The sequence below is a fragment of the Hakea prostrata genome, chromosome 8 (genome assembly GCF_041222555.1).
Source record: "Hakea prostrata isolate BN-2017 chromosome 8, UWA_Hpros_2, whole genome shotgun sequence".
Lineage (NCBI taxonomy): Eukaryota > Viridiplantae > Streptophyta > Magnoliopsida > Proteales > Proteaceae > Hakea > Hakea prostrata.
The window spans coordinates 52836002-52863926 of NC_142607.1; the positions used below are offsets into that span (position 1 = coordinate 52836002).

Below are 27925 nucleotides of genomic sequence, written 5' to 3' on the forward strand. Positions count from 1 at the left end.
AATGAAAAAACCATTATAAGATTGGAAAAACAGTAAAATGAAGAAAAACAAAGGGGAGAGATTGGATAAAACATGGGATCAAGAGAACATATCAAGATGCTGTCCAACACCTAAATTCCTTTCTGTTTATGAAGCAGATGTTTCTTGGACATAAAAATCTTGAGTTTTCATTTGACTAGGTGGGGTGGGTCTTAATGCAATGGGTTGTGAACCATAGTTACAGTCTGAGGGCAAGGCATTGAAACAGTATTTTAGCAAAAATTGCTGGGCTAAGATTCCACAGAAAAATTATCCCTCTTGATTGAACTCTGCTTGTATGGAAGCCTTCAACACTTGGTTTGCCTGTTTTTTCATGGACTTTGGTGTTTTTGCCATGATCACAGCTCACAGTGTCTGATTTTATATGTTTTGTCTTTAATGTTAAATTAGACACTCCTTTTTCCCTTTTCACATATAAACATGCGATTAAAGCAACCATGATAAGCCTCTTCCAAGTCATCAGGTTCTGGAAAAGATGAGTTGCATGCGAAAAGATTTTGGTTATCCAACTATTGGTTTAGTAGTTCAAGACTAAAAGTGTCTTTTCTGTGTCAACTGTCACAGTGCACTGTGCACCCAAATCAAATCTGTGCACAAAAGCCTGCCTTCCAGCAAACTATTAGGTAAACACAACTTCCCAGCTTCTTTTGGTCTCTCATCCATCCCCTCTGCAGCAGGTGATAAAAATACTTTTAAAGTGACTAAAGTAGCCAAAATCTTAGAGATAAAAAGATGACAAAAAGTGGGCAATATATATAGTGTGATACAGTAAACCATTGACTGCTCTGCAAGTAGATCCTCAGTAAGGAGAAAAAAATAGGCAATTTTTGTCCATGGAGGCTAAATGATCTAATTCTGAACACACATAAGATTTGCCTTCCCTCAGCCTTTGAGTGTGAGAGGGACGTTTGGACTCAAAAGAAGAACTTGTGTATATCACATATAGAGTTTGGATTCTTTATCCGTAGAGATTTGTGTTCCTCTCATAACTTTTTGTCATATATTAAGAGTGAGAGCTATCTCTGAGTGGTGACAAAATGAATTATAGGTGGAACTCTCAATGCATCCTATGTGGGTCTCTTCTAATACGTGGTAGAGAAATGCGAGGGAAGCACACTTCTACCCCGATGGATAGAAAATTCGTATACAAAAGACTAAAAGATGTAGTTGAGAAATATTCACAATTGAAACCCAGAAAAGAACATCAATTATCCATTCGAAATGACTTAAATGAGCCACTTATTAGAGTAAAGGTGTTGAAAAGGTGGCTCAGTATTGTGATCGGATTGCAAATAGTTAGAAACCCTAGGTTGGATGGGAGAGACTGAGAACAGTAAGGTTTGGCCATGAAAGCCTGAAAAAGGGTTTGGCCATTTGGGTGGGGACTGCTACATGGTCAAGAGAAAGAGAGAGCACCTAATCAAGATAGCCCTTTCGGTTAGCCATCTTGGGTGGGGACTGCCACTTTGTCAAATGGTTTTAGAGTATCATAATAATTGAAGAAACCCTTTTTAATGACCGGTTGAGGATCTCTTGTTGACATCAACTTGGCATTTGAGTAAGAATTGAAGTGCAAGACAAAATCATTCCATGCTGCTGCTATCCTTATAGATCAAATGAAACACTGAAGAAAAAGAGAGAAAAAACAAAGGATCTACAGTCTTTAATATCTCAGTTGCTTTTTTTTGGCCTTTAATCGAGGGTTCTACACATTGCTATCAGTAGGAAATTAGGTTTATTTTCTTATTTCAACAAAAATAGAAGTAGGGCATGAAAAATTTTGTGTGTTTTGGTATCATAAATTCATAATAGGACGGTGAGTTTTCCAAATAGGTTTTTTGATTTCTCTTAATTCTCATAATCTTTCTGAGGACCTTCGTGAGTTATTGTAAAGGGATAATTAATTAGGGTTTTACTCATTATGATATGTAGGCCTTCTTATATTTATTCATCCAGTAATAAATATAGAAACACTTTTTTAGCTGAAAAAATATAATTTCATCAAGCCTATTCCAAATCTTTAGGTTCTTGAAAGTTCTAAAAAGTGCAGATAATTTATAATTTTAACACTAAGCTGTTTCAGTACTAGTTGCCCTACTTTTTAAGGAACAAGATTTTTTTTTGTAATAATTTTAAGAATCTAGATATGAATTCAAACTTTGGTAGCATGACCAAAAAAAAAAAAACAGAAAAAAAACCCACTTTTGTGGCATTGATTCTCCAAGTGGTTTCACTTTATATTCACTCTTTTTAATGTCTATTTATTATCAAATTCCCAAAAGGGGAAGAATGGTAGTGGAAGTTAGTAGACATTCTAAATGATGTATTACAGATGTATATATTATGATTATTTTTGCTTTTTATGTTAACTAATAACTTTATATTCTTCTACCGAAAAATAAGAAGAAGCTTATATTCCCCTTTCCAATCAAAATTAGAGGGGAAAAAAAAAATCATAGTAAAGAACATAATAATATATTAATTAATTCACTACTTGTTTGAGAATGTTGTTTAAAAAAAAACCATTACTGAGAAAAATATAATTTCAGTAATGAATAGAGCAGCACCCTTTTAGTAGAAATAATATAATTTCATCGAGTCTATTCGAAATCTTTAGGTTCTTGAAAATTATAAATTATCAAACTAGTTGTTTCAGTACTAGTTGCCCTACTTTTTAAGGATGTAGATATGAATTCAAACTTTAGTATCATGACCAAAAAACTAAATGAAAAAAAAAACCCACTTTTATGGCATGGGTTAAAGTATTGTATGATACATAGGATATACCTACCTTTATTTTTATTTTTTCCTTATGATAAGGTATATATGTACATATTCTCCAAGTGATTTCACTTTCTATTTAATCTTTTAATTTCTATTTATTATCAAATTCCCAAAGGGTAAGGGGAATGGTAGTGGGATGGTTGGGAGACATTTTAAATTAAGTATTATAGATGTATACATTATGATTATTTTTTCTTTTTATGTTAATTAATAACTTTATATTCTTCTAACGAAAAAAAAGAAGAAGAAACTTTTATTCCCCTTTCCAATCAAAATTAGAAAAAGAAATTCATAGTAAAAAACATAATTAAATATTAATTAAAACTACTTATTTGAGAATATGTTTAAAAAAAATAAAAAAGAAAAAGAAACATCATAAAGTGTTTGATATAAGAAAAATAAATCAAGATACCAGTTGTTCAAGTGTGAAAACTGAATAGTCTAAAGATCAAGTAATGCCATTTGCTTAATAATTACAATTGCCCCCACCAACATAAGCCCTAGAAATTAGGTTTTATGGAAATCACTGAATATTAATATTATGATTCTCCAACACTAAAGAGGGGTTAATTAATGACTTCATTACTGCTAGCAACTAGAAAGCTCTATTGGTGGGGTTTGAGCATTTGATGATTTCTTCTGTAATACCTCTTATCTCTTTTTGTTTCTTGAGATTAGTTAGGACTATGATGGCAACATTAATGGTGAGTGATCATGATGGTGACTCTTTTGCTAAGTAATAGTGATGCCCAAAGCTGGTGGAGGCTGTTGCTGGGGAAGAAAAGATGAATTGATTTTGCTATGCTAAAACCTTAGCCAGCTAATTCATTAGCTAAGCCACTAAGATACTGAAATGATTGCCATAATAATTCAATCAAGTTAGCCAAGAATCACAAAAGTAGAAATATATATTACCATTGTTATGATCATTTTGATAATATGCATTGGAGCCTTGTAGGTATTTTGGGTGAATTCAATGTTTTTGGATAAGCAAAGTCAAGGAAAGAAAACCTAGGGGAAGGGGGGGGGGGGGACTTTTGCTCTGAGAGAGCGGATACATATTTAATGTCCAAATAACAACAATATGTCTGTTTTTTGGAGGTCAGAAAGAGTCTAAGGGATCGAAAGGATCTTTGAACAGACATCTTATAGATGGCCTTCCAAATTTGGTCAGGAGATCTAGACTTGAAAGTCCCTCTACAAAGGTTCTGTTGAAGCCAAATGTGAGAGATACAAGCACTAAAAACTAGCTTCCTGTCAGTGTCACTAACAGAAGAGTCTTAGAAAGAGGAAGAAAGCAAATGAATTTCAAGATTTAGGGGCATTGGGTGTTTGTTATGGTGCCAAATGGAAGCGAGGGTAAGTCGCTAGACGTGCTATAAGAAATGATAGGAAATTAAAGAAGATTTGGGGGGGGGGGTCCTCGTAACCAAGCCACAAAGGAAATGATGATTTTCTTTCACAACCTTGATCCATAATTTTATGTGAGATTCTATTTTGATATCTAAGGGTAATATTCATGTATAGAACATTGGTTCATCAAACTTTTTTGACCTTATGAGTTTTAAAATAATAATAACAATTTATACATAGATGATGATGATATCTTTGACAATCAAATTAATCTCTTAGGACATTGGAGGTCATTTTCAACCCAAAAAGAAAAAGAAATCATGGATTAGTCACAGTTGAAAATATAGCTTATGATCATCTCCTCTAATTTTAATTTGATTCGTGCTTTTTTTTCCTTTTTTAGTTCCATAATTAGAAAGAAAAAGAAGGCAAATGAAACATTTAAGTTAAATGAAGATGTCATCATTAGATACATATTCCCTTCTCTTGACTAACTTTATATTTTATGTAATTTTCTTTTAAGTCTAATCCGTAATTGGGGGAGCAACATCATAGACATCAGGAGAATTTGTATTTTTTATATCAATTTGGTGACTTTTTGTTATATTCTAAGATAAATTATTCTTATACATTATTTCTTTAAATGCCTTTATCAAAATAACTCAATTGATCCTTCTCAATAAGATTTGGTGTGAATTTGTCATCGAAATGAGTAAAGTTAAAGCAATTATGATATTTAGATGTAACAAAAGGATGCTGAGGATTATTGACAATTTAGGACTCAACTGAATCTTATGTCATAATAAATTTAGTTTTGGCACTTTCATGAAGATTCTGAATTCATTTCCTGTTGATGAGTTGAAAATAAATTTGGATTTTGAAGAGATCTTGGAAGATTGTTCTATCATTAGAACTCCTGAACAAAAATAACTTTAATTCGAATTAGATTAAAGACGAAACTACATCAGCATGGATGCATGCATGCATTAAGAGTGATGTTATATCTCTAGGGGAAAAGTAAGGATTCAACATTTTTTTTCCCTAAGAGGAGGAGCCACAATGACCTTTCTACTTATCATCTTCCTCTTGAAAATATTCTTCAATAAGAGGAGGGGACTAGTGTTCATATTTCACATACAGAAAGATGATCATATGACAGAAAACATATAAAAAAAAAGAAAAAAATGGTCTAAAGGCAAAATCTTTTAAAAAATAATTTGCCCGGCAGGTTTTTGAAGGGTGGGGTGCATGGCTGCACAGCTCTGGAGCCCGCCCAGATACACAAGGCAAAACGGAACAAACAATAAAGTTATAAGAATTATAATGACATATTTTAGATGGTTACAACGGTGCTCAAGAAGATTTGAAGGGAAATGATGTCATAAAAAATGGGTATTGCAAGCAGTAATAAAAAAAAAAAAAGAACTAGTATCATGGCTAAGTGCTGGAGCATTACATGACAAAATCTACTGCAAGCGAGTTGTTTAGGGGGGTAGTGTTGCAAGTGAAGGCGTAAAGAGGCCGGAGGAAGTCTTTTTGTGCCCCCTTCTAGGGGGTGCATGAAACATATTGACGAGTGTTCAGTAGGGAACCCTGGAAATGCTGGTTCTGATGGTATTTTTAGAGATTATAATGCAAAAATACTATTACATGCATTCTGATTATTCATTGGTAAAATGACTAATTTTGAAGTGGAAGGAGAAAAAAAAAAAACCTTAAACAATACAGTAAAAATGAAAATTGAAAACAAATACTGAATTGCAACAATACACATGAAAAAGATTCATGTGCTTCAGCAAAATTGTCTTATAAAATCTGCTGACTGCTGCACTATCAACAGAAAATAAATTAAAACCATTCGTTCTCATTCACACTATTTTTTTAGATTGACTACCGAGATAATCAAAGTTTTCATATCGAAACTCTTTATGACTTCTTTAATATATAGCTTTTGGAATCAGCATATATTTATGCAAGCAATGCATTAATACAAGAAGATACCAAAATCCCCAGGACTCATGCTTCACCTTCGTCACCTTATATAATTAAAATTCTTAAATTCATAAAATCATGCATGCATGGTGGAGATTCGAATCATTTGAACGATGAACTCAGATTATCGATCCCTACCATCTCTTTGTACCAGCTGTGTGAGCTAAACTATTAATTGCAATGGATTAATCTTATCATCATGCATGCATCACCTTAGACTTTTCTGAGATTCACACCAATTCAAATAGATTAGTTTCATGAATTATTTTCTATTGCAAAGTTGCCTTATTTTAAATTTATTATACTTTAAATTCCAAGGTAATGGCACAGGAGTGCAACCACCGCTTAAGCTCTACGTTACCATGCTCATCTGATCTTGCTGATCATTGATGGTTCCATATGCATGGTTCCATCTCTATGTATGCAACAGAATCAAACCCTAATAATCAAAGTCGAAGAAGTGCATGTAAAAAATTCTATGTAAAATTTCAGTAGTAACCAGAGTCCTGTAGCATCTTCTGCTCCATTAACACCTTGGTAAAGCCCTCTGAAGTGTAGTGACTCCGGCCTCAGTTCAAGGGCGGAGCTTCCCTAGGGCCACGGAGCTTCCTATTCTGAATTTTTTAATTTTCCATAGAGAGCCCAGAAATACCAGTACTTGTCAACCCCTCTCCTTTAAATCCTGACTCTCCCCAACACCCATTGTCAAGAGTAAAAACAAAGAACAGATTGAAACAAATGTATTATTAAAGATAAATATTAGGCTGTTTGTTAGAATATCAGATATCCTTTGATTTGATTGGGCATCAAAACTTTCACCAGATCTTGCAAAGATATAATGCCCATTAAACACTCAGTTGGTAGATCTGTAGAAGTATAAAGGAAGATATAATGCCCATTTGATTCTTTTATCATCTAAACATCATCTCTGCAACCCATCTAGATTTCCATCTTCATTGAAATATGAAAACTTGGAATCAGTACTCTCACCAGTAAACAGACCCACCTCCCTACACTTAAGCCGAAGGCAAGTCATATCGAATTGCTAACCGATTCCCCAATATTGTGTATAATAATCAACTTAATTTACCCCATTTTGTAATCAAATAGGCTTTGAAGGAAAAGTAATAAAAAATGCATGATCCCAAGTTCCAATTTTGAGTTCAGACACCCTGGTATTGACGTATCCCACGTTTGATTCAGTTATTTTAAGAGATGATCTCCCAACTAATAATGGCAGGAGATGATTGAGACACGGTTTAACGTTCCCATTAACAATGATAATCAAATGGAAGTTGTTCTTTGTTCCATGGGTTGATGTCACTGGAAAAACTAATAGAAAAGAACAAACTACAAATTTTTAATAGTTATTACAACAACAATGACCCCATGAAAATTACAGAGTAGATTACCCAGAAGATAATCTAAAGAAAAAGGTATACACAGTGAAGAGCTATCTGGGTAGCAGACTTAGCGGTGTTTCCTGCCCTCCTTCCTACTTTCAGAGAGGACTAAGGACCAGGGAGATAATTATTTAATTATTTATTTTTTAAATTTGTTAGCATAAACCTGCCTAGGAAGTAGTCCCAGAAACCAATTACAGGGAAGAACCCAGAAGATTTGTCCCTTGGCCCCCTTCAACTGTGGCTCTGTTTTTCTTTCCTTGACACTATTTAACCCTAAAAAAATCCAAATACATGAGCTGGTATGTAGTGTAAATGGAAACCCTTGTGTGTTATTGTGATTGTTTGATGCTACATTATTGCTGCTTTGATGTTTGACCCTCTTTATTTTTAGGGCAATCATATTTGACCTTTCTCTTTAAATCCTTTTTTGATTTGTCTTGAGCTCCTCCTTTTCAGCTTTTCGGGGTTATTGATTTTTATTTTTTTATTTTGAAAAAAATAATGTAGTTTAACAAGGCATGTGCTGTGTGTATTTGTATATGTTCTTCCATTAAACAATCCAAAATTGCAAAGGTATTTTCTTATGAATGTTTGCTGTGGAGCACTGAGACAGTGAAGTTTTACTCTTATTACCATGCTCTGTATTGACCCACAGGGCTACATTGCCTCTACAGTTCAATTCCTACTGTTCCCCTTTTTCATTTCTTTTGTGGGTTTATATATTTGCAGCACTCTCTCAAACCTCTGGGTTCACATTGCTTGCAAAGAAGATTTCAATTCAAGCAAAAGTGCTGCCTTGTTTACTGTCCAAACCCCAACTGTATTCTGTTTCTTTCCTCATTTTAAATATACTTGTGGTGTCTGCTACTGGTTGAGTTTTGCACATTCATGCCTGATTTCTCTTTCCTGGACTGAATCATGTAATGAGTCCTATAATCATTTGATGTTTTCTGGTGTTCTTGAGTACGAATCTGTTTTACCCCTTCCATCTGGGTACTGGGTCTTGTGAATCTTCCTGAACTTTAACCGATCACCCTTTAGTTCCTTCTTTCACTAGAATCCATGGCTAGACGTTAGATTTCTTCTCTTATTAGGTCTCTGCTGCACTCAACTCATGTAACTCATCTGAATGTGAGGTTCTTAATCTATTTGGAGACATCCATAAAGACTATTTCTTGGTCCCCTCTGTTTGTTGCCAAACCCAATAGACCATTTTTCTGAGTGACACAAAACCATGGAGGAGACCTTTATACCATTCCGAGGTATCAAGAATGATCTTCATGGAAGGTTGATGTGCTACAAGGAAGACTGGACAGGAGGTTTAAAGGCAGGTTTCAGGTAAACATCTACTTCTTGCATTCCCTCTTTCTACTTTGCTCGTGAGTTGGTGAGGAACTTGAAAATTTCTAATTTCCTTATTGACTTGAGATCTTATTTCCCCGCAACCCTCGCTTTTCTTGAAGGATACTGGCTCCCACTCTGTACATATTCTTCGCTTCTGCAATCCCAGTTATTTCATTCGGTGAACAATTGGAGAGAAATACGGGTAACTAAAATTTTTTTTGTTCTAGTTGTCGTCAGTCTACTCTGGTCAACTTCTTATGAAGTATGATTTCAAGCAAGAATTTTTGGGAAATTTATCACTCAAGAGACTCTACTCATGGTTGCAGATGGGATTCTGACAACAGTTCAAACCTTAGCATCTACTGCATTGTGTGGAATTATACACTCGGTTGTTGGAGGACAACCTTTGCTGATTCTAGGAGTTGCTGAGCCTACTGTGCTTATGTACACATTTATGTTTAACTTCGCAAAAGATAGACCTGATTTGGGGCCAAACCTTTTCCTAGCATGGACTGGATGGTAAACTTTTTGGTCCAGCTTTACAGAGACAAATGACAGTATTAGTTTTGATAGATCTGATTTGAATACTAACTTTGGTAGTCATCTGAATCTGCAGGGTATGTGTATGGACTGCAATTCTTCTGTTCTTGTTGTCTATTCTAGGAGCTTGCTCGATTATCAATAGGTTTACTCGATTAGCAGGCGAACTCTTTGGTCTGCTAATTGCAATGCTCTTCATGCAGGAAGCCATCAAAGTAATGCAATAGTTCTTACCTTTTCTCCTCTTATTTTCTTTGGTTTATGTTTGAAACTTTTAGAAGAAACAAGCTATCCTTTCACCTTGCACAACTGGCATTCAAGCTAAACTTGGTTTTATAATTTGTCTAGACTTATTTATAGTACAGTAATTTGCAATTCCTTTAAACAATTCAAATCATCTTAGTACTAGAAACACATCAATTCTAACATTTCTGTCGTGAATGGGGTATTCTAGGGGCTTGTGGAAGAGTTTCGCACACCCAAAAGAGAAAACCCAAAGTTAATAGAATTTCTGCCTTCTTGGAGATTTGCAAATGGAATGTTTGCCTTAGTATTATCATTTGGCTTGCTGCTTACTGCATTAAGAAGCCGGAAAGCACGATCATGGCGCTATGGATCTGGTATGTTTACGGAATGTAAAAAATGTTTGATTCTTGAGTGTAGTAATAGTGACTTAGCTGTTTGTGCTTTCATTTAGAAGGGGGGAAAATTACCATCCTTATCAACTGCCACATAAAACTAAATCCTGCGAAACCTTTGTGATTAGAATCAGCTAGGGTAAGGTTGTGCAGGAAAATTTACCCCCCCCCCCCCCAAGACTCTACTTTGTGCAGAAGCCTTTGGCACCAGTTCACCCTTAGCTTTCTAGAAGAAACTTATTTTTTATGTGGAAAAAGTTGAACTTTTGTCCTTTCACAGGTTCACTTCGAGGCTTTATAGCAGATTATGGTGTTCCCCTAATGGTCCTAGTCTGGACTGCTGTTTCCTACATACCAGCTGGCAACGTCCCCACAAGAATTCCTCGGCGTCTTTCCAGCCCAAATCCATGGTCACCTGGAGCATATGAGAACTGGACTGTCATTAAGGCATGCTTTCTCTACTTAATTTTTTTATCCCATTTCTGAAGCCAACAAATTATTGCAAGGTCCATTTTGCCTTACCAGGCATTAATATGACTACTTTAACTCATAAAATTGACAGGATATGCTAAATGTGCCTGTTCTTTACATAATTGGAGCTTTTATTCCAGCCACGATGATTGCAGTGCTGTACTATTTTGACCATAGTGTAGCTTCTCAACTGGCTCAGCAGAAGGAATTCAATTTGAGAAAGCCAGCTTCTTTCCATTATGATTTACTTCTTTTGGGGTTCATGGTATGAAGTTCTCTCACATCATATACTTTCATAGCTCACACAAGTGCTATTTTTAATTTTTATCATACATGTATAATAGGTTATATTATGTGGTCTTATTGGAGTCCCTCCAGCAAATGGAGTCATTCCACAATCACCAATGCATACAAAGAGTTTAGCTACACTCAAGCACCAGGTAAATCATCTAGAACCAAATCTTTGGAATTCACACAGACATAGGATCTATTTGATTGTTGAGGATCCTTGAGTTTATCCACCAGTCATGGTTGATCCAGTAGTTGAATTAAATATTACTTGATGTTCTCGGAATTATTACTTTTGACCGTATTTAGCTGAAAATTGAGTCACTGATTTATTTTCCAATACAAAGCTCAATTCAACAGAGCCTTATTACAAATAAAGGGGTTCAGCTACATAAATCCTGTTTTTCTGTTCCTCTCAATTTATTTAATCTATAGAGTAGAATTCTTTTATAGGATGTTGAGAATTACTTCTTTCAATTTACAACAAAACCTATGTATTTTCAGTTGCTACGCAACCGACTTGTGACTACAGCTCGCAAAGCTATGGGTAAGAATGCAAGCTTGGGGCAGTTATATGGAAGTATGCAAGAGGCTTATCAACAAATGCAGACTCCATTGGTCTACCAGCAACCAGCAGCTCTAGTATGTGCAATGTCTTCAGTTTTGAGTTCTATTAACCATAAATTTACTGCTATTTCTGTTTTTCTTTTCTCTTGAAGCAATGGATAAAAATCATTAGAACTTAAAAGTTCAGTTGAGGATCAAGAAATCATCAAGTCAGTTTTGAGATGGTCTATTCTGAGGATGATTAGCAGCTAGGAAATCCATCAGTGACAACTTGTACATAGTATTTCTTTTTACAGTTTAGGCTTTTGTGTCCTGGCCTGAAACATCAGTTTCTTGATCAGGGACTAAAGGAACTGAAGGAGTCTACAATTCAGTTAGCTTCAAGCATGGGAAATATTGATGCTCCAGTTGACGAGACGGTATTTGATGTTGACAAGGAGATCGACGATCTTCTGCCTATTGAGGTCAAAGAACAGCGGCTTAGCAACTTGCTTCAATCTTTGATGGTGGGAGGATGTGTTGCAGCCATGCCTTTTCTTAAGATGATTCCAACTTCAGTACTTTGGGGCTACTTTGCTTTCATGGCTATTGAAAGTTTACCTGGCAACCAATTGTGGGAGAGGATCCTATTGCTCTTCACTGCTCCAAGCCGAAGATACAAGTAGTGTCATTTGTCTTCTTTTCAATTGAGCATTTCTATATTATCTCCCCACCGAGTTTCTAAAAAGATAATAAGTCTGAATCATGCTTTTGCAGAGTGCTTGAGGAGTACCATGCTACTTTTGTGGAGACTGTTCCTTTCAAGACGATTGCATTTTTCACTCTTTTCCAGACAGCATACTTGCTTATTTGTTTTGGTATTACATGGATTCCAATTGCTGGGCTCCTTTTTCCTTTGATGATCATGCTTTTGGTCCCTGTCAGACAGTATATCCTGCCCAAGTTTTTCAAAGGGGCATTCCTTTCAGATTTAGATGCAGCAGAATATGAGGAAGCACCGGCTTTACCAATGATCCTGGCAACTGTAAGTTTTCTCTTTTGTTTCTTGCTAAGAAAGGCCAGAGAAACTCAAATTTATGAATTTTCTATGTCCAATATTTTGAATATTTTTGTCTTTATATTACTGTAAATCTTTTAGATAAATATTGCATCTAAGTACCTACTAAGGAACTGTGATCCTATTATTCCAAAGACAATGAATTATTTCAAGCTGATGTACATTATTGAGGTGTTCATATTCTCAACTTAACTTATGCACTTGCATTCTTGGTGTGATGTTAGGAGGTTGGAGAGATGGCTGTAAGAGCCACTTTTGCAGAGGAAGAACTTCTAGATGACCTCATTACTCGGAGCCGAGGTGAGATAAAGCGTATATACAGTCCAAAAGTAACAAGTTCCACAGCTACTCCCGCAAAAGATCCCAAGAGCCTTCAAAGTCCTCGGATCTCAAACGCAGTATATAGCCCTCGTGTAAGTGAATTGAGAAGGGATAAAAGCCTCCAGCTTAGTGGGAGAGGTCCCAACAGTCCAAGGACTGGAGAAGCAAAACCGTCGACTTTGGGACAAAGTCCTCGAAGCTCAACTTCAAAATAGGAAGGACTGAGATTAGGACACATACACGTCGGTTGTTTGTGGTAATCTTTTTTTTTTTTTTTTTTTGTGTACTTGGTGTGGACTGACTTTCATGTAAAATCCTTTGCCTTCTTCTGTCAACCCAAAGAAGAATTTTAAGTATAGAATAATATCAATAATACAGATGTGTGTTTTTTCTGTTCCATTCTTATTGTTTATAAAAGAATGTTGTTGTGCTCAAAGGCTGTGCCTAGTTGGTTTCTAGAGCAAAGAAAAATGGAAAAGAGAAAGTGAATCTTATGAACAAGAAAAAAACAATTAAGAATCCATCAAAACAAAGACACTGATATGCGCAATTGTCCAGATGAGTATGTCAATAGTCATGAAGTAACTGTGTCATTTAGATGGTGATTTGTCTTTGTAACTGAACCACACCATTTCTGTTTTGGTTCAACTGATGTGTCCTGTCATGGCTACTTTATCAAAAGAAGAATGATAATTTCCATTGCTCAGTCAGTCTACCTATTTGCATTACAACTTGCTAGTTGGCAAGACAGTAAAAATGTCTTTAGATATTTGGCTTTTTCTTTGTAAAGTTAGCCAAAAATGTTATGTTTGTAAAATAATCGCTTTGTAGAATGTCCATAGTTTTATACCATTTCATTATCTGTCTTAGAATAATAAAGATCACACACCATGTACTTCATTGTTCTATTTATCTTAATATCCTTTGGTTTCAAGCTTGATCTCCTTAACTTGTAACTTCTTGTTAAGAGAATCATACTTTGTCTCATTTGCCAAAATAATATCATCATCAAAATTCATACACCATGGAACTTCATGTTGGATGTCCCTGGTTAGATCACCAGTAGAAAACACAATAATTGCAAGCTTGAAGCTGATCATTGAGCTAAACCAAATGTAATAATTAGGAATTCACTACCTAGGTGGCCCCATGGTTCTTAAATTACTCATCATCATCATATCTATCTTTAATTGCAAATTCACAAACAGAGCCTTCAAAACCCTCATGAGAACATGAAATGGGTTTCAGATGATTGAAGATCACCTGGAAAATAAATTTTTATTATTTCTAATACTAGGATAAAATACGTCTGAGATGTCAAGAATAATTGTTTAGGTAGAGTTATTAGTGACAGATTATTATTATTATTTTTTTTCTTTTGGGGGTTGGGGGGGGGGGGGATTGTTTAATAATTGCATCCAACTGTATAAGATGGAAAATTATCTTCAAGAGAGTTGTTTCTTGATCAATGTTGAGAAACTGAGAAGATACCATTTATGAAAAGAATATCCTGCGAAGGACTTCAAGATCCATGGAAATCTCATTGAACTAGGATTAATCATAGCACCTCACTCCTCATTATCCAACAAAGAAAGAAAAAAAAAAGTCATAATTCTTGCATTTCCATTATCTAAATCCACATTCATGAATTATTAAACTATAAAAGCCATGGTGTAGTGGAAACCCATGGTCATGTCACTCTACAAGCATAGAGCATAGGGTAGTTTTTCTCAACAATAGAGTCTTCAGGCTGTGATTTATCCACATGGAAATCCACTCAACAGAAATCTAAAGAAGGATCAATTGTCAACTGCTGTGTTGCTGTAATATATTGTGGAAAGGTTGTGGAAGAACCCAAAATTGGGTTGGAAGAGCTGTAAAAGAAAGAAAAGAGTAGCAGCCAAGCCATGTCCAGACATAGAAAAGGGACTAGCACTGAGGTACTTACTGTATGAGATCCTCAATTGCAGAGCAATGTGGATGTCATGGTAGGGTAGTTCTCATACCATTGACTTTGGAACTTAGTGGGAACTGTCTCTCATATCTTTTGTCTGGAATTGTAGGGTCTTCTTAGGCTTAGGTAATGATTTCAAGAATCAATGTCTTAGCTTCATTTTCTTTGAAATTCTTTGTGTTTGGTTCAGTGCATGTAAACAACATTCATTGTGATTTGACTATAAGACTAGTGATGAGACATTCTCTTTTATGGTGACTGTGGCCTTGTGTGGAATGTGATCCATAACTTTTAAACATTTTAATTGGATGACCTTGAACTTTAATCACACACTTCTTGCTTCCTTCTGTTGGCTGGTCTGAAGAATGGATAAGTTTGAAAAAGGGTCCCTCCAGGGAAAGGCTAGTTTTCAGCTAACCTATTACACATAAGACAATCTAATCTAACTAGCGAGAAAATGAGAACATATAACCAAGTGGAGCACCCCATATTTTCGCTCGCAGGGCTTATTTTTCAAATCCATGTATCCACCACCCCATGAAAACTTCAGGGTTCCATGTATCCCTGTATGTTTACCAGATTTATTGCTTTGGACTTCAATTATGATGAAGACAAAAAACCCTTTAAACAAAGGCTTCAGCATCTTGTGTGTATTAGAAATGTTGGGTAGTAGGTATAAATCAAAACAAAAACACATTGAATTTTGTGTGAATCATTCTAGTTATTATAAAAAAGAAAATAATATCATGGAAGTCACTATAGGATTTTTGTTGCTTCAAAAACAAAGGGATTAACAATGGAGAAAAAACATATAATAACAAAGCTTTCTTCTAGAGGAAAGGAAAATAAACTTTTCACCATCTTCAGGACTTTCTTTTATAAATCTTTGTTTTTCCTTAAAATTCTACATTTTCTGTCTTCACGACTTCCAAACCAAACAACGCCAATTCTTTTCAATGCCACCTATGCCACATATTAATACCAGCGAGCTAATATTTTATGTATTTGATAAATGAGATGATCCATCATTTATGTAGGACTTCAATTTAATAGAATATTTAGCACCAACAAGGGGATCATATTCATCAATGACAGAAAAACACTTTCAATAACTCCAATGTCAACTAATCTTAATTCTTTTTTTTTTTTTTTTTTGGTAAAGAACTTCATTTATAGAAGAACATTGCGAGCTACAACCGAGGAGTCCAATTCTATAAGAGAAAGGATCCAAGGAGTGGAATTAGGCCAAACTATCTCGCTCGAAGAAGATAGCGCCTTCCGGGATAGGGCGTCCGCACATGCGTTACTCTCCCTAAAAACATGTTGGGCTTTACATTCAATGAACATGGATTTTAGATAGAGAATATCATCCAAAACCGTGAGGTTGCTCAATGGGCCCTGAGTGTCTTGTGCCTTAATCGCCTTGATCAACACGGCACAGTCAGATTCTAGGATCACAAAATCATATCCTTCTCCTAGTGTGTAGAGCATTCCATCTCTTAATGCCATGGCTTCGCTTCAAGAGGAGTCGGGCCGGGCCGGTTTAGAGACCGCCAGCACATTGCCTTTGAATCCCTAATAATGAAGCCCAAACCATACTTGCCTTTATTTCCTTTCATAGCAGCGTCGAATTCAATTTCACCCAGCCACAATCGGGAGGCCTCCACTCCGATCTTTTCTCCCTTTGTTGTATCTCGGATTCCCCTCACAAATGGTTTGTTGGCTTCTATGAAATCTCCAAATTGTGATACCGCTCTATCAATGGTCTCCCCGGCGAGATGATCTTCTTGTTAAATATGAGATCATTCCTTGAAATCCAAATCCGCCATATTAGAAAGGCCCCAAACCGGGAACTTGATCGAAACCGAGAACTCAAAGAGTTCCATGACCGATCCAATGGACTCAACATCTCATCCGGAGGAACCACAAATGACAAGGGAGAGCCAAACCACACGCACGGCAAAGGACAAGCCAAGAAAATATGGTCTCGCAACATCGCCCACAAGAGGACAACACGGACCACATCAATACCTAACGAAGGCCTTCGGTTGCTAGGCACACACCCTCCATAACAATTGTCTAAGGGGGAGCCACATGACCAGATTGAGTCCAAACCATCCCCACAGCCACGAGCGAAGAAGAGGCCGCAACATCCAACTCGGCAAAGATATCATAGAGACTCCAAAATTGACCAGAAGATGCCCAAGAGCGGGGAAATAGTCCAGAAAGAGAACCTCCCCCCTCCCAGACAAAGAAAAAACAACCCCACACGCTGACAAGAGGTCAAACATATACGGCAACGCAGACCAACAAAGGAGAGTGGGACCAACCACCCACAAACAGACCACCTACCCCAACAAGTCACAAGACCCCCCCAAAAGCCAGCCCAGAGCACCCAAAGCCCCAGAAGAGCCGAGGAAAAGATGCAAAAGGCCCAAAAGAGTGGGGGACCAAACAGAACAAGAGAGCGAAAAAGCCAAACCACCCCAACAAAAAGAAGAACCCAAACCCCAAAAAAAAGAGCAAGCCGGAGTACTGGGAGTTAAAGAGCAAAAAGTAACAAAACATTTAATAAAAAAGAAATTTCCACGTATCACCTGTTTAATTTAACACCTTCTTTTGACTCACCAAACTCGAGGGTAACAAGGTATTTGGAAGGTCCTTCCCCATATGGTACTTTCAACACCCTTGAAAACCATCTTCTGAATTCTTAACTGTGATTGATCACCACAGCAATTTACCAGAATTGGAAGTCAAAACTCGCAATTATATGAATTATTTACATTTGCAGGTGGAGAAAGGTTGTATTGTTTGTGTCATAGGTGGAAACTGAACCACTCTTATCTTTATTTCTTCTTCACCCAGATTTGTGTTGTCCATGAAAGCATGAGTTTCATGACCCTGTGAAGATGCCAACGAAGAAAACATGTACATGATGGGTGAAAATCCAAATTCACATGAAGTGTTCATATAGAATTTATTCTTTATTTTCATAAGGGCAAATTATATATAGAATTGTAATCAATTACATCTATTAACCCTGAAAAATAATCAATTACAAACATCCTCTACTGTTCAAGATTAAAGTAAAATGACAATATCGTCACTAGAAAAATATCTGAAATACCCGTTTTACCCTTCTTTTTCGAAGTATTTTTTATAATTTCAATTTTACCCTCGTCCCTTATGTTTTCTCTCTTGATTCTTTGTTTCTTGACTCCGATGGCACCACTCTCACCACCACCACCTCAACATACAACTCTCCACCGACTGAAATCACCCCTTCGCTCACACCAAACATTCTCATGTTACTCTTATCCCTGACCTAAAAATCCTCATCTTGTTCAACTATTTCAATTCCATCTAGAAAACTCTTCGTCATCATTGTCGTTTTCCTCATCTTCATTTTAGTCCATTTAGATTATGTACCAGCAAAATTAGGGTTTCTGAAAAAAGTTGGATCACAGATAGTTAGGTAACCTCTCACAACCATAAGTGCAAAACCCATAATTCAAAATTAGAGACAAATTAAAAAGTTTGAAAGGTAGGTATATAGACACAGAAGAAATAAATGCAGGAAAGAATCAAACAAATGAAGCCTATAGATTATTTGCCATTTCTAGTTGCTGGGTCCCCTTCTAGCTCTGGAGATTGCACAAAATGCAGAGTTGCACAAAGAGAAATCCTTAAAAGATACTAGCGATTCCCTTCTAAATTCTAATAACTTCACAAGTAATGTAGTGCTTTTCTATCAACACAGTAAGCTCTTAGTGTATTCCCGCTTGAAATTTTGTTTTTTCTTTTGAAATCTATACCGTTTCACTGTCAAATTTATAGAAAGAAGCCCAAATTATCATTCTTTGGTTTTTTTCCCATGGTTTTCTTTTAAAATTTCTTTTCTTTTTTCTTTTGAAATTGATTGCGAAAGAAGCTTTATTTCAATTAGAACTAATTATCGTGATTATTGGTTAGGTATGTTGCATGCATCATGTGATGGATTCATACAAATGTTGTATTATTTTGTATATAATAAAATAATTTGTGTGTATCCAAGTAGATTCAATGCTTAAATTAGCATGAGTAATCTAGCCGTAATAAAGGAATATTGACGTTGATACATCTGATCAATCTAAACCATTGGATCATGTGGCCGAACGATTCAACTGCTCAAATTTGACTTTGTATGGATGTGTCTATATAAAAAGGTACTTGTATGTATAGAGACATGAACTTACATATTATGTACCTCTTTGGCCTGTACCTACCTTGAGAACCAAGGTTCGAGGTTGGTGAAGAGAGAAAAAGTACCTCTTTGGCCTTTGCTAATAGGTACCCCTCAGAATAGGTAACTCTCTGTTAATGGGTACTCCCTCATAATAGGAACCTCTCTACTAAAAGGTACCTCCTCATTACGAAAAGAGCAATTTCTTTCTATAAAAACTATTTATTGAGATCAATTAGTGCATAACAAAAATTTGAAGAACAACTTTAGTTGTGGCTTTTTTGTATCCTGGGAGACTATTCGTTGTAACCCTTTTATGTGGAAGGCTTGTGCACCAAAAGTAGCCATGGGAAAATTTGAGTAAAAGAAGGATTAAAGTGGATGTGTTACATCCTATATGTGGTCAGAAGATTGAGTCCGCCGACCACATCATGCTTGATTGTGATTTTGGTAGAGCAGTTCATAAGGCCTCTCTTTTCGGGTATATGGCACCCTAGATCCCCAATTTCACAAATTCATTGAACATTGGAGAAAGAGGAGCAAAGACGTGAAGGAAGGAGATGCAATGGAAGTTATGGCAACCTATATTTGCTGGGGGTCCATGGAAGAAGAGTCTAGATCCTCTACGAGTCAGGGTAGAGGTACATGCTTCCCTGATACTTTTCCATCACACAACAGAAGTAGGGTTCACCCCGGTGGGTGAATTAGAATTGAGACTCCAGTGGGTCCCATGTGGATCTCACCCCGGTGAAGAAGTGACAAGCAAGCACATAAATGCTAGGAGCCCATTAGTCTTTGGTGACCATGTAGAATGTGGGCTCTCCATTGGAAACGATGAACTGGGCCGGTAGGAATAGGGTATTTACAGGAAATGCAATGGAAAAAGGACTGTCTCAGCCCATTATCTTTAACAAGCCCACTATATGGAGCCCATAGGAAGCCCCCTATTTTAACCCAAAGGCTGATTTAAGCCTTAGAAATGGGGTATCGGGCTTGGGATTTATTATGGGGGCCCAGAAAACCAAAGCAGCAAGGTCAGCCCAGCGCCGGTCCCTGGTGAATCAATGACGATTTGGGAGACCTTTCTTCAAGCTGTTTTGGAGGATATTGGTTATTTGATTCCTTTTAATGTGGAATCGGATTTCTTTGATCTTTAAACTCGGAGTTAAAATTACTTGAAATTATTATAATTATAATTACATTCATATATTTCAAATTATAAATATTAATTGCACCCCCATCAAATGATGCACGATTCATTATAATTTTTATTATAATTTCATATTGCTTCTCCTTTATTTCAAAATTTTTTTCCCCTTCTTTTCTTTATGGTGAATATCTCAAATTCAAACAGAAGTCATTTTCCATACGAGATCCTTCTATTTATCGCCCAAGTAATTTCTTGATATGTGGGGATATTTGAAAACCAATATGTTTAATATGCAAATGCTTGGGATTCTATTCTATTTTTATGAGTGTTATGTAGGATCATAGTAGCTACATCAATCGTAGATCTTCTTTCCAATGCCACCTATTCCATGCATCTCCACAAAATAATATCCTAAAGAAACAATACAAAGTCGGATCCAAGCATTTTCGACGACTCCACTTAATTTCATTCTCTCAAAATCTTCTTCTTTTTAGGTACATATCTTTGCTGTCCATGTAAACAACGATTTTATGATTGTTTAGAGTAGTATATATGGGTGTTAAAAACCAAGAAAACAAGTGAGTTTTGGAGAGATGAACAAATTAAACTCACATGAATCCTTCATAAAAGCCTTCAATTTTGCCACTAAAATGCTTTCAAAGTCATTCCCATGAAACATTGGCGGGTGACTTCTAAAACTCGCATTCACAGGGCATGTTAGGAGCCCAACCCATACGGCATGCTTGCTTATTTATTTTTTATTTTATTATTTACATTTCTGTATTATTGTACATGAACCATCAAAGGTGTCAGGCATGGATTTATTCTTTGTAAACACAATAAAGCAAATGGAAGAAATCCCTTCCTCTTGTTTCCTCTAAGTTTTTGGCATGAGTACCATTTCTCTGCATGCTCATACGGACTCCATAATAATATACATTTCGGTTTATTTCAGAACTGAATGAAAATTATTCAATTTTCAGAGAGGTTATAACAAACACCACGAAAACGACAAAAGAAACAAAAAGAAACACGAGAAACGGGCACCCCCACGGGCACGCACGGACAAGAACACCCAAAACCCAACGAAAACACAAACCCAAAGGGGTAGAAGAATAAGAACAAAAATAGACCGGGGAAAGGGCAACCAAGACCCACTAACGGACATCAGCGCCAACAAAAAAAAGAAGACGGCACCCAAACAAAATAAGAAGGGAAAAACAAACACAAAGCAAGAAGAGCAAAACACCGGAAGGGACCCAGGATAGAATAACAAACCAAGACGACCCCAAACAGGAAGCACAGGGAACCGATGTAACAAGGACAAAGCCTCACAATAAAAGAACCCCACAAAAAACAAACAGCGCAAGTCACAAAAGGAAAAAACACAGAGGAAAAACAACCGAGACCAGGGACGGGCGCAAAGAGTTTGGATAGAGCCCAAAAGGGAGAGAAGAGAAAGCCGGGGGAGCAAGGGGAGGGGGCCCGCTACCCCATGGTTTCCCGGTGTCGGACCATAAGACACCGCGCAAAGCGTGACTGATTTCGATCCAAATAAGTTGATTTGACTGATGCAATTTGGATTTCTTAATTTGGTATGCTATGCAAAAATCAAGATTTTGATTTAGTAAATCTTATGCGAAATTAAGATTCCTTTTAGTGTTAAGCAACTTGAATTGTATTTTTTTTTGGAAGGTTTTAAATTTTGATATATGCAATATATGAAACCTCGAAGATTGCTCTTGCATTTTTTTTTTCCCTTATTAAAATAAATTTGATCCTCTATATTTGGGTAATCTGTGGAGAACACACTCACCATATATTGCAGAGAAATTAAGAAGTAGTAAAGATAAAGATAAAGAAAATAAAAAAATGTTTGTAATAAACACCAATTAACACCATGCATTAAGCTACCCTACTTAATTACATTAATCCAAGCTATATAGCTACTTCCTACCTAAATAAACACCGGAGGTTTGTTACAAGGCAAATTTCAGATTCAGTCCTTCTTCCCCTTCTTCTTCTTCTTCTTCTTCTTTGTGATTTTTCTTCTGCTTCTTCATGTTAATGTCATGATCATCTCCTTGATCAGTGAGGACCGAAGAAGAGTCTTTGAATTGATAAATCTGCTCTGCAAAATCTTCCAACCTGAAGGTGGGCACCCAAGGAGACTCACCAGATTCCTTCTTCTTTGTGTGTTCATCGCAGCTGAGTGCTCGTTTCCTGCCAGCTGCAGTACCATCACGAATCTCCCTAAAGCTTCTGATCAAAGCGAAGAACTGCTCTATCTTCTCCTCTTCATCTTCTTCTTCTTCTGTTTTTATAACTTGCAGGTTTTTGGTCGCGTCTTTGCCTTCCTGCTTCATTTCTTCCATTAATTCAGCTGCTTCTCGTCGTTGTTCACATTTCCCTCGATCCCTTAATTTTATAGTTGACTAGAATAATATTCTTCTTTCTGTTTTTGTACCGGCATGGACTTTGATTTTGCCGGCTTTGAATCGGTCTTCTCAGTGACTCGTTTTCCAGATCTTTCCAAGCAGGTGAAATGACGAAAACAGTCAGCCAACTACCCTCCTAATTGGGATTGATTATGGGTATTTTGGTCAAAGCAGGAGAAATAAACAGTTACACACTACCTCTACCTGGCACCTGCCCAAGAAGGAGGTCACGGGCTATTATCGGCAACATCTATAACGTCATTCATCCAAATGTTAAGTGACGTGTTTGGATGATGTCATTCCACACTATTTTCAACAAAGGTTAATGAATTTATTGCAGCTAATAGAAACCTCTGTTGGTGGGGTTTGAGCATTTGATGATTTCCTCTCTAATCTAATACCTCTCATCTCTTCATCTCTTTTTGTTTCTTCAGATTAGGTGGGACCATGATGGTAACATTGGCGAGTGATCATGATGGTGGCTTTCTTTTGCTAAGTAGTAGTGATGCCAAAGAGAGGAGTAAATGCACACTTATAAAGTCGAACCACTTTAAATTCTTATGTTGTTGTCGTTTGTTATTGTTTAATTTTATTTGAATTTTTAATTTACAATTACAAAAAAAAAAAATTAGATAATTCCACTAGTTACAACCTATTCACCTCTCTTTGAAGTTGTACCAACCGATAATATCTTTAATTATTAAATTAATCTCTTATGACATTGGTGGTCATTTTCAATCCGAAAAGAAAAAAAATCATGGATCACAGTTGAAAATATGGCTTATGATCATCTCCTCTGATTATTAATTTTATTTGTGTTTTTTTCTCCTTTTTATTTGGATAATTAAAATGAAAAAGAAGACAAATGGAACATGTAAGTTAAATGAGGATGTCATCATTAAATGCATATTCCCTTCTCTTGACTAAGTTTATATTTTTTCTAATTTTCTGTTTTAAGTCTAATCCGTGATTTGGGGAACAACATTATAGACCTGAGGAGAAACTATATTTTTTTATTTCAATTTGGTGATTTTTTATTTTATTTTAAGATAAATTATTCTTATATAATTATCTCTTTAAATGTTTTTATCAAAATAACAAATTGATCCTTTTCAATAAGATTTGGTGCGAATTTGTCATCGAAATGAGTAAAGTTAAAGCAATTATGATATTTAAATGCAACAAAAGATGCTGAGGATTATTGATATTTTAGGACTCAACTGAATCTTTTGTCATAATAAATTTAGTTTTGGCATTTTCATGAAGATTCTGATTTTCCCCCGTATGAGATGAAAATATATTTGGATTTTGAAGAAATATGGAGATCGTTCTATCATTAGGATTTCATTACAAAAATAAGGGTAATGTTATATCATTAGAGGTGGAGTCAGGGTTCAACATTATTTTTGCTCAAGTGAAGGGAACTACAATAACTTTTCTACTTATCGTTTTCCCTTTGAAAATCTTCTCCAATAAGATGAGGGGACAAGTGTTCATATTTCATAGATAGAAAGAGAATCATATGAACAAAATAATAATAATAATAATAATAATAATAAATAAAAGCTAAAAAAACAAAATCTTAAAAAAAAATTTGCCCGGCAAGTTTTGGGGGGTGGGGTGCATGACCGCACAGCCTTAGGGCAGCTCTGCCTCTATGTATATCTCCAATTGTGTCGCAAAAATAAGAAGTTAAACAATGCTTAACATTCTTATGATGACATATTTTAGATGGCTATAACGGTGTTCAAAAAGATATGAAGGGAAATGATGGCATAAAAAATGGGTATTGCAAGCAGTTAGAAAGAAAAATAAATAAATTAATAATAATAAAAAAGGGCCTTACATGCACTAGTATCATGGCTAAGGGGTGGAGCATTACAGAATAAAATCTATTGCAAGCAAGTTGTTTAGGGGTGGTGTTGCAAGTGAAGGCGTAAAAGAGGCTGGAGGAAGTCTTTTGGAGCCCTTCAAGGGGGTGTCTGGAACATGCTAATGAGTGTTTAGTAGGGAACCCTGGAAATGTTGGTTATGGTGGTATTTTTAGAGATGATAATGCAAAAATACTACATGCATTCTGATTATTCATTGGTAAAAGGAGTAATTTTGAAGTGGAAGGGTTGATCCGTTATTGCAGCGGCTAGGGACTCTCTATCCAAATTTGGAAGCAATACATTGGAAAATGACTCATACCAACCGAGCAACCCTACAAGTCTACAACAATAGATCAAGCATCTACTCTGATTCAACTTAGCCTGCAGGGATTACTCAAGAGACAGAAAAGGATGCAATGGGTTGACCTCGGTTTAGATTCTCTGATTTAGATTCTTTGATTAAGTTGATGTAACTCGCTACTTGTGGGTGAATTGATTTCATTTATTCCTATTATATATTTTATTTTATCATTTAATAACTAATATTATATTATCTAAAAATTAACCGAAAAAAAAAAACACCCTTAAAGGCTTAAACAATACAATAAAAATGAAATTGAAAATGAATACTTGGAACAATACACGTGAAAAAGATTCATGTGCTTCAACAAAATTGTCCTTACAAAATCTGCTGCACTATCAACAGAAAATAAATTAAAACCATTCGTTCTTATTCACATTATTTTTTTTAGATTTGACTACCAAGATATAAAAAAAAAAAAAAAAAATCATATCGAAACTCTTTATGACTTCTTTAATAGCTTTTGGAATCAGCAAATTCATGCAAGCAATGCATTATTAATAGAAGATACCAAAATTCCCAGGACCCAATGCTTCACCTTCACCACCTTATATAATTAAAATTCTTAAATTCATAAAATCATGCATGCATGCATGCATGGTGGAGATTCGAATCATTTGATCGATGAACTCAGACCATCTCTTGGTACCAGCTGTTCGTGCTAAAATATTAATTGCAGTGGATTAATCTTATCATCATTCATGCATCACCTTAGACTTTTTCTGAGATATTCACACCAATTCAAAGAGAATATTTTCATCAAATATTTTCTATTGCAAAAGTTGCCTTATTTTAAAGTGTTACCGTACTTCAAATTCCAAGGTACTAGGTTACCATGCTCACCTGATCTTCCTAATTGATGGATCCATGCAACAGAGTCAAACCCTAATAAATTAACAATGGGTAAGTATGGGCTCAAAATTACTAATATATTCATAATCCATAAAATAAATGAGAAGCATATTAAAAAATAATAATAATCTCATGCATGCAAATTTTGCATCACATGTAGGTGAATTGGGTTAAGGCAAGTATGTCATATTAAAAACCTTCTAGTATCATTAATTAATTTTCGAGAATAATTTAGTTTTAATTGATGTATTAGGAATAAATATGATCATAGTCGAGAGGAATAGATATTAATGTATTGGCATCGATCTCATCTTTGGGTGCATGTGAAAAATATTACGACTGTCTATCAGGTATCCTTTGATTTGATTGATGTTGAGGTGAAAAATGTGCTCTTTGTTCATCCAGTTTGTTTCTAGTCCAGTTCTTATTCCTAAGACAAAAGCAAGAGTGAGAGTGGGCCTCCTCTGAGGACTGGAAGCCACCTCCGATGGTTGAATCAACTCATGTAATGAAAGTAGAGACTCCTCCTGAGGAATGGATCCTCTAGGAAGAATGAAAGGGATGAATTCATAAATCATTGAAAGGGAATCCAAGCCTCATTGTTGTTCAGGCTCCAGGTTGGATGTATAATTAATTCATACCTATAGCAATTAGGGACATGTTACGGCCCTTAGATGCGTATCTTATTCAGTGGAAAGTGGAGATGACTTTGTAAAGGGGCTTGAGAGACAAGCTTGGTGACCAGGCGATCCTGCCGTTGGGTGGTCTTATCAATGAATCAGTGGTCATCGTCATTCTGACGATAACATGACAGTGATCCACGATTGAGGGGACAAATGAGTCACCAGCTCTGGGCTCGAGGAAGGCTTTGAGCGGGTCAGAAGTTTCCTTATCCACAGCGGGATATTGAAAATTCCTAGTGCAATAAATGTGGGAATGGACATTGCGGGATTCCTTACTCTTGTTCTTCTTTCCGTTGAGAAGTCCCATGGGGGTAGGAGCACCTCATCATCACGTCATTCTCCATTAAGCTTTAGACCAAAAAAAAAAAAAAAAAAAAAAAATTCTCCATTAAGCTTCTCTATGAGTGAATTCTCTGAAAAATGCCTTGTCCGAGAAGCGATCACTGAACCTCCCCGGTTCAACCACGGACCTCAGTTCCGGCTCAAGTGACTATTTTCTGGTTCAAAGATTCCGGTCGGAAATATCGATTACAATTGGGCATCAAAACTTTCATCAGATCTTACAAAGATTAAAAGATATAATGTCCATTAAACTCTCAGTTGGTAGATCTGTAGAAGTATAAAGGAAGATATAATGCCCATTTGATTCTTAAATCATCTAAACGTCATCTCTGCAACCCATCTTGACTTGCACCCATCTTGACTTGCATCTATGAAGATGGATTGAAATATGGAAACTTGGAATCATTACTCTCACCAGTAAACAGCTCCACCTCCCCCACACTTAAGCGGAAGGCAAGTCATATCAAATTGCTAACAGATTCTCAAATAAAGTAATCAAATAGGCTTTGGAAGTAACAAAAAATGCATGATCTCTTCAAGTTCCAATATTGATTTCAGACAACCTGGTACTGACATATCCCACGTTTGATTCAGTTATTAAAAGAGATGATCTCCCAATTAATAATGGCAGGGATAATACTCCTCTTAACAATGATAATCAAATGGAAGTTGTTCTTTGTTCCACGGGTGGGTTGATGTCAAGCACTGGAAAAAACTAATAGAAAAGAACAAACTACACATTTTTATTAATTATTACAACAACAATGACCCCATGAAAATTACAGAGTAGATTACCCAGAAGATAATCTAAAGAAAGAGGCATACACAGTGAAGAGCTAGCTGGGTAGCAGATTTAAATTATTTATTTTTTTAAATTTGTTAGTATAAATTACCTAGGAAGTAGACCCAGAAACCAATTACAGGGAAGAACCCAGAAGATTTGTCCCTTGGCCCCCTTCAACTGTGGCTCTGTTTTTCTTTCATTCACACTTTGGAACCCTAAAAAACTCCGACTACGTGAGCTGGTATGTAGTGTAAACGGAACCCTTGTGTGTTATTGTGACTGCTGCTTTGATGTTTGACCCTTGTTTTTTTTGTAGTGCAATCATATTTGACCTTTCGCTTTAAATCCTTTTCGATTTGTCTTGACCTCCTTCTTTTCAGCTTTTCGGAGTTTTTGATGTTCTTTTTATTATTTTATTTTTTGGAAAAGAAAAAAAAAAAAAAAACAATGTAGTTTAACAGAGCA

The 27925-nt window shown here is 36.1% G+C and overlaps 1 protein-coding gene across 1 annotated transcript; it reads left to right on the plus strand.

Annotated features, from left to right (window-relative positions):
* Positions 1-8154: 8154 nt before the first annotated feature.
* LOC149008581 (putative boron transporter 2) lies at positions 8155-13329 on the plus strand. Its single transcript, XM_089166023.1, has 12 exons — positions 8155-8912; positions 9038-9120; positions 9245-9437; positions 9535-9673; positions 9913-10078; positions 10377-10543; positions 10659-10832; positions 10912-11007; positions 11360-11497; positions 11764-12083; positions 12179-12446; positions 12704-13329. Exons 1-12 carry the CDS (start codon positions 8809-8811, stop codon positions 13013-13015), a joined length of 2160 nt encoding a protein of 719 aa, XP_089022149.1. The 5' UTR covers positions 8155-8808; the 3' UTR covers positions 13016-13329.
* The last annotated feature ends 14596 nt before the right edge of the window (positions 13330-27925 follow it).